This window comes from Corvus moneduloides, unplaced genomic scaffold (genome assembly GCF_009650955.1).
Source record: "Corvus moneduloides isolate bCorMon1 unplaced genomic scaffold, bCorMon1.pri SUPER_scaffold_79_arrow_ctg1, whole genome shotgun sequence".
Classification (NCBI taxonomy): domain Eukaryota; kingdom Metazoa; phylum Chordata; class Aves; order Passeriformes; family Corvidae; genus Corvus; species Corvus moneduloides.
In genome coordinates, this window is record NW_022436872.1 from 41682 (window position 1) to 54900 (window position 13219).

Below are 13219 nucleotides of genomic sequence, written 5' to 3' on the forward strand. Positions count from 1 at the left end.
GGGCACTGGCCAAGCTGTGGCCCCTGCTGGTTGCAAAGTGTGCCATCAGATCCAGGTGTTTCCAGGCTAAAAACACAATCAAGTCACTTGGACTTCCTGATTTGGGCCTATAAAAGCTGGACCCACGTTTGGAGCAAATTTGGAGACCTCACATACAGATAGATGCACTCATAGGATTTTCCCAATTGACGGGAAGAGTTCTCCAGCTCCTTGCTGCGAAACGGGGCTCCCCAACGACTGCAGATCTGGATGATGGTAAGGTATTTAGGCAATTGGTGATGCATCTTTCTAAATCAATCTCCTTTCTCTTGGATAGTAATAATTAGGTGCATTACCTTGCTTATTTTTGCTTGTTGCTAAAGCCAAGTGCCTAGTTTTACCGAATGTATCGTTTTACGTTTGAGGTTCCTTAATTTCACAGTAAAATAAGAGCATTCTTTCCAGTGCTGTCTGTGTCCTTTAAATCGCCTCTGCCCCTTGGCAGAACAACAGGAGGCCCCTGAGGGGCTGGGGTGGTGGCAAGGCCCGAGGAAGTGGCTGTCAGAGGCCATAAGCAGCCTCCAGGCAGCCGCCTCGTTCCTGCCGCCCGGCTGCTCTGGCGCTTCCCCCGAGCATCTCCCAGGCCTGCGGCAGAAGCCCTCACGGCCGGGCCTCAGCACGAGGGTGGGGACCACGCCGAGGTGCTGAGGCTGGGCTGGCTGGGGACAAGGAGGGCAGAGGGGCCCTGCCGGGGCACGGCCCCTGGCTGCTGCCAAGAAGGGGCCATGGGCAGAGGCAGGGCTGGCGGCCAGCCCGGGCCCCCGCGGCTGCCCAGGCCACGGTGCTGTGACCGAGGCCCCCTCGACACAGAGCTCTGGGCCCACACAGCTGCTGCCACCATGGGGAGGGCGGCGATGTCTCCTCGAGCAGGGCTGCCGAGTCGCTGCTGCCGAAACAGCTCTGGACGCCACACAAACAGCAGCAGAGTGTGCACAGGAACAGCAGGAGCCCCAGTGTCAGCACCAGCTCAACAAGGCATCCGCACCAGCCGGGACATCAAACGGGGCCATACTGTGGGCACAGCTGCACGTGGCTGGGCAAAAGGCTCCAGCAGAATTGGCCACAATGGCTTCCTCTTGTCTTGCCAGCCTCACAGCGACGCTTGGCAGCTTCAGCTGCAGCCTGTGCCCCTGACTGACTTCAGTGGCGTGCTTGAGGGCAGACTCGCCTTCCACAGTCAGGCGTCCCAAGGCAGCGGCATTGGTGCCATCGTGAGAGAGAGACTCTGATGGGACACAAGCCCTGCACTGCAGCTGCCATCCCTCTCCTCCATGCAGGCCCCTTAAAGACACGTACATGAGCTTCCAAACTAAATCCTGGACTTGCTTGGAACAAAGGAAGATGCAGCCGGCACTAAAGAAAAGCAGGGAGTGCTGGCAGACGTTCAGGGGCGGAGGGAAGCACTTTGCTGTGTGCAGAGGAGATGGCCCGGTTCACAAGCTCAGGCTTTGCTGCCAGAGGATCCTGCTTTGCTCTTGCTGGAGGCCATTCCCTACCAATGCATGGCCCTCCATTGTTCCTGCATCACGGCTGCTGGACCTGTGGCAACAAGTGTGTCCCGAGTCCATGTGACAGCAGAAAAGGGTGGGACCTGTGTGCTTCCAGCGCCTGTCTTGGCTGCTCCTTCAGGGTGCTGGCACCATCATCAGAGACACAGAACAGCTTCTCCTCCCACAGCTATCCCTATCCTCTGCGCTTCCCCAGGTGGCTCCCTTGATGTTCCCTGGGGAACCTCCCTGTTTGTGGCCGTCCATTGCCCTGCTCAGCAGGGACGCAGTTGTGTTTGGACGTGAGCTGCCACAGCCAGACACGCAGCAATGGGAATGTTGAATATCAGAGGCTGGGCCGATTCTTTCATTTCCAGAATGCAGGAAAGACAGAAAAGCACAAGGAAACGTCACAGTGTCTCTGTAGAATCTCTTTGTCCTGTGAAACTCAGCAGCTGATGCTGTTCTGGTGCTACTGCTAATCCCTTCCATGAAAAAATTCACTCCAGGAAGGAACAACATCTCCTGTTGGATACCAAGTGCTCCCCCCAGTCACTCCAGCTGCTCCTGCCAACAGCCCCCTGCAGGAAGGAGCACAGACCCCAATGCACCTTGGCTTTGGCTGCCCTCTGGCAGAGAAGCCCCCGGGGGCACAGGTCTCTGGGGCAGGAGACGGGCACCAGCGCTGCCAGGGCTCGGGGGTGGCAGGTCTGCTTCGGAGGGGACTCTGCCACACCTGCTGGTTTCAGTGCTCCCGGGCCCCAGGGCTCAGAGCAGCATTTGAGCCCTGGCCCACACGTTCCTTGTCTGTGTCACAGCCCCGGCTTTAGGATGGCCACCAGCCGGGACATGTCCCAAGGAGGCCGTGCCAGCTTCTGTGGAAGACCCCGAGCCCTTCCCGCGGCGGCTGCGGTGGCAGCCGTGGGGGCTCCTGGTGCTGCCCCGAGCCCGCAGAGCAGGGGAGCGCTTGCTTATGGCTGGAGCCGATGCTAAAGTTCCTCTTGGGCTGCCTTAGACACTTGGGGCAAGGCATTCCTTCCAACCTGGGCCACTTGGAGTGGGCTGGGGGCGGCCCCGGGGCAGGTGGCAGTGTGTGCAAGGGCCCTTTGTGACACGGTGCAGCATGGTCACCGTGGGATGGAACGGGACAGGGTGTCCCAGGGCCCTTTGTGACACGTGCTGACATAGGGGCTGGCGGCGACGCAGCCACGCCACAGTGCTCGGAGCACGCGACGGGACAGGACGGGACAGAGCGGTGCCGTGAGGAGCCCCCGCACAGCGCACTCGTTCCTTGCCGACCCGGAGCTTTTCCGAAGCGTTATTCCTGCAGGTGACCTCGAGGCCAGACCACAGGACTTGGTGACCTGTGGCCTTCTCGAGGCTTCTCTTTTGCAGGTGCCCTCGAGGGCAGACCGTGGGACTTGGTGCCCCGGAGCTTTTCCGAGGTATCTCCCATCCCTGTGGCCGGTGCCCTCAAGGCCAGACCGTTGGCTTAGCTGACCACAATCCTTGACAAGGAGTCTCCTGTCCTTGTGGCAGGAGCCCTCTGAGACCAGGCTGCAGGACTTGCTGTCCTGTAGCCTTCCGGAGGCTTCTCTGCTGCTGGTGCCTTCAAGGCACAAGCGCAGGACTTGTTCACTCAGAGCTTTCCCAAGGAATCTCTCTTGAAGGTGCCCTCGAGGCCACACTGTGGCATGGCGGGCAGATTCCGTCGCCTGTTCAAAGTGCTCAGGAGGAAAAAAGGCCCTGGAGCTGCCCCAGCACAACAGCCCGAAGAGCTGGAGCAGTTCCAGCCACGGGGGGACGGTGAGTGACAGAGCTGGGCCACAGGGCTGATGGCAGCAGCCAGCTTGGCACCATCACATCCCATCCCATCCCATCCCATCCCATCCCATCCCATCCCATCCCATCCCATCCCCGGGGAACAGGCCTATGGATAGGCTGGAAGAGGAGCCAGGCCAGACCCCCCGCAGCAGCCGTGCTCCATCCCCTGGGCATCCCAGGGCTGTCCCTGCCTGGGGAGCGCAGGGCTGGGCTGCGTTCTCCGGCCTCTCCTGCAGCCCCTCAGCTCTGGCTGCGCTCGCTCTTTGCCAGATGCAGCCCTGGACCGGACACAAGAGCAGGACCGTGCCCACGGCCGCTTCCGGAGAACAGTGCAGGTACCTGCAGCCATCCCCACCTGGGCTGGGCCTGCTGTCGCTGCTCAGCCGAGCACCGCGCCTGGAGCACCCCTTGGAACATCCCTCTCTTCTTTGTTCTCCTGCAGATGTTCCGGAAGTTCATGTGCATTCGGCGTGGAAAGACCAGCACCACAGCAACTGAGGGCACAGCTGAGCCTGACTCTGGGCTGACCGAGCTCCAGGCAGAACCTGATGTCAGCACAGATATCACTGCACCCTCAGAAGACTCTGACAGTCCAATGAATGATCACACGGCGAAGACTGACGGGGCAGTGACTGAGGACATGGCCATCACAAACACTGACACCAGAGAGACTCAGGGCATCCCAAATACTGACACTATGCCCATTCCCACTGGGATTCATGCTCCCAAACTGGATTTTTTTGAAGAGAGTGCTGCTTCTCCTCAGCAGCAGGTAAGCAGCCTGGGGCCAGGGCTGGAGACTCCAAGGATCGTGTGCCCCCTCAAGCCACGGCTGCTGGGCCCCCTCAGCCTTTGAGGCCAGCACAGTGCGGTGGGAAGGGAAGCACTTCTTGGGGGCAGCTGGGGAAGTTGCTCCCTTGGACAGTGCTCCAAGTCTTCCCCATGCCTCCTCCAGGTGCCAGCCATGGTGAGGAACATTCACCAGAGACTCGGGTCCCATGTCACTGTGGATGCCTGGCTGCAAATTGACATTCTGAGGCTGGCTGAAGAGCACCCCGCTGATGTGGTGCTGACCCTCCTGCGCTGTGCCCCATCGTGCGACAGGTACGGGGCCCAGCTGCCTTGAGAGCTCAGGGCTCACCAGCCCTTAGGGCCCATCGCCCTGTGCCGCCTGTCCAATGGGGTCTGCCAGACAGGTGGAGAGCTCCAGGACCCTCGGGCCCCTCTGTTTCCTGAGCCTGCTGCCATGCTCCCTCCCTGCCCCTCAGGGCACCGGGGCTCTGTCACCTGGGCCCCCACAGCTGCACAGGGCGTGGTACTGTGACTGAGACGCCCCTGACTCAGAGCTCCGATCCCACAGAGCTGCCACAATGATGTGGAGAATCATAGGATCATTGGGACCAGCAGTGGAGAAGGTGTTGCCAACGCTGCTCTGTGTGATGCAGGAATGGCCACTGCATAGCATGTCCACCTCTGATGGGGATGATACAGATGTCTTTGCCCTGGCTGTGAGTTTCTGGAACTGGCCTTTACTCACCCCGAGGTCACATCCTCACCAGCTCTCCATCCTTCCCCCACTGCATCTCCTTGCCTCAGGTGCTGGGCTGAAACCTGGGCTAGGGCAGGCTCAGGGGGCACCAGGCCCGGTGCTCCCCCTGCGTCTCCCCTCGGGCCCTGCCACATGGACAGCTCGGCACTGAGGGATGTTCCTGAGCTGTCTCGAGCTGCTTCTTTTGCAGGCAACTCTGGCGCTGTGGGTGATTGTCCAGGTGCCCGAGTGCCACGAGGCAATGATCCTTTATTCAGCCCGCCTGTTTGTGACTCTGCTCTTCCAAGTTGTCATCACCACACAGCAGGTGCCAGAGGAAGTTGATCACTTCTGGAGAGCATGCCGGGAGGAACACCGCCTTCCCACCAACCCCAACAGGTCCCAGTCCTCCTGTCCTTCCCATGCCCTCGTGGCCAGCGCCAGTGCTCCCAGTGTGACCTGGGCTTTGCTCTGTGCACAGGTTTGCAGTGCAGGCCATGAAGGCTCTGCTCTGTCGACTGCGCTGTGACAATGAGGTGGTGGCTATGGAGCGCAAGCGTGGCTGGGACACGCTGCTGTGTGCTGACACCCAGCACTATGCAGTGGGTCTGCTGGCCAGGTGAGACCCCCTTCTCCTCACTGCCCCCGGCACTTGTGCCCTGTGCCCGAGGTGCCCCACACAGTCCCTGTGGGGCCTCGTCACCGAGGGATGGCCAAGCGGACTGGAAAAGGCTGGAAGGGGAGGGTGCCCAGAAGGAGCTGCCTCCCAGAGCACCCACATCCCCTTGCAACGTGGTGGGGAAGACCAGACCTGTGTGAGTCAGTCCTGGGAGAGCTTTGCCCCCTGCCTCAGGGTCTTGGTGCCTTTTTCCCCCTACCAGAGAGATGCGCCAGGTCTTGATCCCCTTCTGCTCCCGCATTGCATTCCACCTGCTCAAACCACTCAGCAGGGAGGAGCCATGCTGGGATCTGCCCTTCCTGGCTTTCCTTGTGGAGGTGAGCCTGACGGCCAGCGCTGCCTCGCTGAGCTGCCTCCCGCCTCTCTGCCCTCTCGTAGCCGCAGCTGCCTGGGACGGTGCCCGCGCCCTGCGCTGCTGCCTGGGCCCAGCCCTGGGCGGTTCCGGGCTCCTGCCGGCCGGCTCCCCTGTCACTGCCCTGTGCCTTTCAGCTCCTCGAGTGCCTAGACTTAAGTAAATATGGTGACAGCATCCTGGAGATCATGTCCAGGTACCTGCTGAGCGAGTGCAGGCAGAGATGTCGCCTGGCACTCAGAGGCCTCGTGGTGCTCAGCAAGGATCCCGCCATGGTGAGAAGGCGGCAGCGGCTGAAGCTGCGCTGGGGAAAGCAGTCACATGGGCTTGGCTGCGCTTCAGGAGCTGAGGCAGCTGCTCCCAGCTCTCCTGCCTCCCGGCTCAGCTGCCCCAGTGCTTCGGGACAGGCCTTTGGCCTCTGGGCCCTGCAGCAGCAGGGTGGGCTTGCAGGGCCAGGGTGGTATAGGCAGTGCAGCCGTTCATGGCTTCACAGCACAGCCTTGTGTTCCACACAGGCCAGAAGAATGGGCAGCCTGTCTCAACGGCTTGTGGAGCTGCTGGGTGATGCAGATGGAGAGGTGGTCAGGATGTCCCTCTCTGTGTTCATGAATGTGCTGGAGAACAAAGACATCCTGGTATCCAGCACCACTGCCCCGAAACTGGCTGAGGCGCTCTTGCCACTCTTTGAAAATGTAAGGCTCTGTGCCCCCAGCCACTGACACTGGCTGCTGCCCAGACACTTTGTGCCCTGTGGATTTTTAGGCCGTTGCCCACATGGGCTGGAGAAGTTGCTGCTGAGGTTTTTTCCTTTACTCCAGGACAACAGCAATGTGCAGATGCTCTCCATTCACCTCTTCTGCAAGGTGATGGAGTTGGTAGTGGACGAGGGAAAAAAGCCCCTTAAGACAATTGTGTGCCAGAGCCTACTCCCACTTTTATTCCACTGCCATGATGAGAACCGGAACGTGGCAGAGGTGAGGACTTGTGGGCTGATGTGTCCTCCTGGGAGGGGGCTCAGCTGCCTCCTGCCCTGGGGCCTCGCAGGCTGCAGCCTTCTCCTGGCCTTGGCACAGGGACGTGGGTCCTGTGCCCTGGGCTGTGCTGCCATCTCCGTGTCTCTGCTGCTCTCCAGGCTTCTCGGGAAACGCTGATTTGTGCGGCCAAGTTCCTGAAGAGGAGAAATCTTGGGCAGCTGGTGAAGAAGGAGCAGCTGTCGAAGTTTGCCGAGTGCCTGGTAAGGACCGCCTGGAAGCCTAAGCTGAGCCTGGAGAAGTCCCCTGCCCCTGGTGCCCAGTGTGTGGGGCTGGCAGCGCTGCTGCACCAGGGGTGCCAGCCTGCGCCCCACACGCTGCTCCCTTCCCCGGGCTCTTCTCCAGGCTCCTGTGGCCCCGAGCCGGGAGCCGATGGAGCCCCGGCCCCGCTGGGCTGTGGCGCGGGGCGGCACCGCGGCTCCCCGGGCAGCAGCCGGCCCTCGGCCCCCTCCAGAGCCCGGCGCCAGCGGCTGCTGGCCGGGCCTCGGGGCCGTGCGGGCAGGGGAGGCCAGGGCTGGGCGCAGAGAGCCCGGCCAAGGGGCTGAGCCCGCGCCAACCCTTCCCTCCTGGCGCTCTCTGCAGCTGGCAGAGGACAGGAGCCGAGCGGCCGAGCGCCTGCACCAGGCGCTGCCGTTCGTGGAGAGCCCGCAGGAGTCCCTGCGAGAGGCGGCCGTCAGGTTCATCGGTGAGCCACGAGCCCGGGGCCCCTCCCCGCCCCGCCGCAGCTCGGCCCCAGCCCCGGCTGCTGCCCCGGCAGCGGGATCCGGGCCCGGGGCCGTGGAGCCCCGCCTGCCCTCGGGGCCGCTGCCGCCCTCTCGCAGCCGTGCCCTCGGGCGTCAGGATGCGGCAAGGGCCCGGGCTGAGCCCTGCCGGGGCAGGAGAGCGGGTGGCCACGGGGCTGGCAGCGCCGCTGCGAGGGAGCTGTGCCGCGGGGCCGTGACCGCCTCTGTGCTCCCAGGGGCTGCCAGGGTGTTCTTGAGGGGGCACAAGGAAGAGCTCCAGCTCCTCAGTGAGGGTGAGTGAGGGCAGCGGGCTGGCAGCGGGGGCTGGCGGGGGCGAGCTGCAATGCCTGGCTCGGGAGCTGCAATCCCTGCCCTGGCTGTGGGGGCTTTGCTCCGTGTGTGGACTCGGGGTGACGTGGGCAGAGCACAGAGAGGTTTCAGGGACACGGTGGGGAGGCTCATGGCCAGCACCTTCTGGCTGATCTCCTTGGCCCCTGCTGTCTTCTGGCCATGGCAGGAGCTGGGTGAGATGGCCCTGGCAGGAAGGTCTGCTTGGATTCCTGCAGATCCAGGCTCTGACCGCGGCTCTGTTCCTGTCTCTTCCAGCCCTTCAAGCCCTGAGGAGAGACGACAGCCCTTCCCAGACAAACATCATAGTTCAGGAAATATTCAACGAAAGAGCTGCAGAACTACGTTCATCTGCTGGCTCAGAACCAGTGTCCCTTTAAGACCTCCAGATATCCTGGAAGATGAGACCATCTGGAGACTAGAGTAGAGCAGCTGGAGCTCCAGGCACAGCTGATGCTGGTCACAGCTGAGCCTGTGGAAAGCTCCCATAGCTCCTGCCCTCTCCCTCCCTTTTGACAGCTCCATCCCTCCAGCCCTCAGACCCTGCCCATCCCCTTTTTTCCTCCCAGCTGATCCCTTTGCTTTGCTTCCTATTAATAAACAGTTTGGTTTCTTCACTTGAGCTGCATCTCTGTGGTGCTGAAGCGGCCCAAAACCTGAGCCCTGGGACACACAGGCCCCTCCTGCCGCTCTCTTCCGTGCTTTTACTGCAACCCTGGGGTATATCACCGTGTCCCGCAGCCGTAGGGAGGAGGAGAGAAGCTCCAGCAGGCAGGAATTGTGGAGCAAGATTGATTTATTTAAATATTTTACAAACTCTTTCATAGACTTTTTTCTTCATAGTCTAATTGGACAAAGGATCAGCCACCCCTTGGGGTGATCGGCTAAAATCCTAAAACATCCATTGTCCAAATATTTTCTACTGTACTATAAAAAAGACTTTTCAAGGGTGCAGGTGTTTGGTTGTGTACATAACTCTGCTGCCTCTTCTGTGAGAGAGAAAAGTCTCTCACGGGCTTAGAAAATAGCAAGAAAATCCTTGCTAGCAGCATTTTTGTATCCACACCGTGCCATGTTTTGTGCAGAGGCACAGAGGAACGAGGGCAGCTCAGGCTGGAAAGGTCCCTGTCCTGAAGGTCCAGTTCCACAACACTGTGGAGTCAGAGGTCTTGCTGAGCACCCTGAAGGCCCTGGATTTTAGAACAGCCAACAGGAGTATGCTCCGGAGGCAGCTGTGAGGGATTCCGTGGCAAGCCTCCACGGAGGGCCAAGGAGCTTGGAATGCTGGAAGTTTTCAAGAGCAGCTTCCTGAAAGCCCAGCAGTGCTGCATCCCTGCACGGGATCAGGAAGAGGGCAGAACCAGAGAGCATCCGGGCTTAACAGTGGCCTCTGGGTGCGCCTACGAGCAAACGAAGCAGCAGCACAGTGGCCGAGACTCGGACGCACGGCCATCCCGGTGTCCGGAGCGCTGTCAGGCAGTGTTGGGATCCTGGGGGCGGTTCTGGTCTCCACAAGTGTGGGATCGCAGCCCCTGCTGATGCCTAGAGAGGCCACCTAAAACCAGAGGCTAGAGCAGAATAAGGGAATAAAGGTAGGTATTTATTTGAAAGGCCTTCAAAGGTACACCCAGGGTAGCCAGAGGCTACTGCCAAGAGGGACCCCAAGATGGACAACAGGTCACGAGTTCTTCACACTTTTGTAAGTTTGGTTCATTTGCGGATGTGCCGGTTTGGCCAAATTTAGAAAGATATCCTCTGAGAGAAGGCACAACCACCCCTCCCCGAACCTGGTTTGGGAAAAAATAAGTTTTCCTCAAAGGAAAGTGAAGGAGATAAAAACTATTGATTTAACAAACACACAGGAAAAGGAAAATAATGCTAAATAATAAAATCTCTCGCTGTGGAGAAAAAACCTGGGAAAGTGTTAGAGTCCTCCCTTTGGTCTCCTCGGAGCTGGGGCTTGGCCCAGGGCCAGGCCCTCTGTGCTCGGTGGCAAGTCCTCCTGATGTGTTCTGATATTGAAGCAGTCCAGCAGAAAAGGGAGAAAATCCAAAATTCCAGGGAATGAAAAAAAATTCAGCTCTCAGTCTCCCTTTGGAGAAAAAGAAGCTGAAGAACTGGCCAAAAGCTGACCAGGGAAGCAGCAAGCTGGGTGCCTCCTCCCTCCCCTGCTGCAGCTGGGAAAAAGAAAGTCCCTATCTCTGTGTGACCTTGAACAAGCTGCAAACTGCTTTGAAAAAGTTTTGCTCAGTTTTTCCTTCCCCCTCTCAGGCTCAGTTTAGAGGCATAGAAAGGCACAAAGTTAATTTCTAGGCATAGGGCAGGGATACGGGATACACATCACAAAGTCACCCCAAGACATTCCACCCCTTATCCCATATCATTGGCTCAATGCCCAAACGAATATATTCTAACTCTACACACACACATCAATACATATACATATATATATATATATATACAGCTATGTACGAACAGTGACAGTGACCCTCAGCAAGCAGGGGTACACAGGCATTTCACACTACAGGTGGTTTTCACCCAACAATCAGATCTCCCTGCGGTACACAATGTGTTGTTCCATCTTTCTGCATTACCCACCATGTGCAACCAGGTCCCTGAGCAAAGACAACCCCACGGATGGGTTGGTCTGTACTCGAGGCAGAATTTATCCACACAGGCTTTCCTAACAGACCTCTGACATGCACTACTGGGGCCTTATCTCCATCTGTTGTATGCAGGGATTCAGATTGGGCTGGACCTGCTCTATTGGTGGAACCTCGGGTGTTAACTAACCAGGTGGCCTTTGCCAGATGCTGCTCCCAATTTTTGAAAGTTCTCCCACCCAGTGCCTTCAAGGTGGTTTTCAACAATCCATGGCACCGTTCCACTTTGCCTGCAGCTGGTGCATGGTAAGGGATGTGGTACACCCACTCAATGCCATGTTCTCTAGCCCAGGTGTTGATAAGGCTGTTCTTAAAATGAGTCCTGTTGTTGGTCTCGATTCTCTCAGGGGTGCCATGCCTCCAAAGGACTTGCTTTTCCAGGCCCAGGATGGTGTTCCGGGCAGTAGCGTGAGGCACAGGGTAGGTCTCCAGCCATCCAGTGGTGGCTTCTACCATTGTGAGCACACAGCGCTTGCCTTGGCGGGTTTGAGGCAGTGTGATGTAATCAATCTGCCAGGCCTCCCCATACTTGTATTTGGACCATCGCCCACCGTACCACAGGGGCTTCACCCGCTTGGCCTGCTTGATCGCAGCGCATGTCTCACAATCGTGGATCACCTGGGAGATACTGTCCATGGTTAGATCCACCCCTCGATCTCGTGCCCACTTATAGGTGGCATCTCTGCCCTGATGGCCTGAGGCATCATGGGCCCATCGAGCTAGGAACAGCTCTCCTTTATGTTGCCAATCCAAGTCTATCTGGGACACCTCTATCTTTGCAGCCTGATCTACCTGCTTGTGGCTTTGGTGTTCCTCATTAGCCCTACTTGTGGGGACATGATGCCTCAGGTCATCAAGGCAGAGATGCCACCTATAGGTGGGCACGAGATCGAGGGGTGGATCTAACCATGCATAGTATCTGTGATAAAACAAACTGTCTCCCTGTGATCCATGAAAGGCGGCCACCAGAGGCCAAGGCCAGCCAGACCTGTTGGCCTTGGCAGCTTTTGTCTGGCAGCAATCCTGGGATAGATGGAATTTTGGAGGCCAAATTGCAATTTTGGCCATGGGCAGCTGGGGGAGAAGGATGGTTCTGTTCCACAGGAAGGAAAGCACGGAGCCCCAGCGCTCCAGGGCAGGTGAGAAGCAGCTCTGGCCATGCCAAGGTCAGCCGGAGCTGCCAGGCGGCCCCAGGAGCCCAAGGCAGCCAGAGCTGTTCCATGTTCCCTTGGTTCCGTGGGCCCAGCAGTGTCCCAATGGACTCCGTGATTCCATGAGGACCTGCAGGAGCACCATGGTCTCCTTGGATCCACGGGGCCCCTCAGAATCACACCGGCCCCTTGGTCCATGGGGCCCAGCAGTGCCCCGATGATCCCCTCGGATCCAATCCCACAATTACAGGGCTGCCAAGCAAAAATGCAGGAAAGGGAGTAACAGTTCTTTAAGAAGTAAACAAGGCTGAGGGAGGAGAATGAATCCACCAGAAAGCCAAGCCCAGAGCTGTCCTGAAAATCAGCCCTGGCTGGGGTCGGGCTGGGGGAGGCCCCAGCCCCCAGACCCATTTGCTGAGGCCAGGTTTGCACCCCCATCCCCCACCCAAGGGGGCAGAAGGAGTTTTGGGGGTGGGGGGTAACCCCTGCTCAGGGGGAGTGAACACCACCCCCCTTACCCAGACTGGCTCCGGTGTGAAACCCCCACCCCGGGAAGGCCACACACACAGGGGACAGTGTCACACTCGCCCCTCCCCAGGGGAGGTCTCTGTCCCTGTCACTCCCTTGCTCTCCCCCCTTTTCTCTCTCACAGGCTGGGGGGCTTTGCCAAATGGGAGAATCATTTTTCTCTTTCTCCCTGCCACCTTTGGAACAGCTACACAGAGTTTTCCTTCCTTTCAATCATCTGTATTGGGCCGAATTGTCACTTTTCTTTTACAGGAACCTGCAGCAGCTGAGCTGGAGCTGTGTGGGAGCCGCTGGAACTTTGAATTGCCACCATAACTGCTTGTGCTGTCAGTTCATTCATGGTTGGGGTTTGTTTGCGTTTTCACCACAAGGGACTTGTGGGAAGAGCAAGCATTGCTCAAAGCATTTTGTGTAGAGTTAAGTTTGATTTCTGCCAAGTTTATTTGGTTTGGTGTCAAGGAGATGCTGGGGAGGGGCTTGGTGGGGGAGGGTGTCTGTCCCTCTCAGCCCAGGGCATTCCCAAGGGGGTGTCCCTGTCCCTCTCAGCTCAGGGCATTCCTGAGGGGGTGTCCCTGTCCCTCTCAGCCCAGGGGATGCTCGGGGGTCCCTGTCCCCCTCGCCCTGGGGGATGCTCAGGTGTTGGGGTCCCTCCCCTGCCATGGAGCCCTGGGAGAGGGGCCCTGGGGGGGAGACACAGGGTTTCCCTGCCCCTGGTCAGTCTCATTCCCCATTGGTTGGTTTGGGTTCCCCGGTGTGGCCAAGGACCCTCGGGTCCCGTGACTGGGGGAGTTCCTGAGCAGAGCCCCGGCCATGCGGCTGGAGAAATAAAGATCTCTGAAACATCTACCACGAATCTGTCCATATATA

At 58.8% G+C, this 13219-nt stretch overlaps 1 protein-coding gene across 1 annotated transcript; it reads left to right on the forward strand.

Annotated features, from left to right (window-relative positions):
• The first annotated feature begins 2272 nt into the window (after positions 1 to 2272).
• LOC116438681 lies at positions 2273 to 9649 on the forward strand. The gene is made up of 14 exons (XM_032097672.1): positions 2273 to 3332; positions 3621 to 3685; positions 3793 to 4122; positions 4306 to 4454; positions 4711 to 4858; positions 5090 to 5277; positions 5360 to 5497; positions 5760 to 5874; positions 6047 to 6184; positions 6425 to 6601; positions 6728 to 6883; positions 7042 to 7143; positions 7523 to 7955; positions 8269 to 9649. Exons 1-14 carry the CDS (start codon positions 3221 to 3223, stop codon positions 8388 to 8390), a joined length of 2373 nt encoding a protein of 790 aa, XP_031953563.1. The 5' UTR covers positions 2273 to 3220; the 3' UTR covers positions 8391 to 9649.
• The last annotated feature ends 3570 nt before the right edge of the window (positions 9650 to 13219 follow it).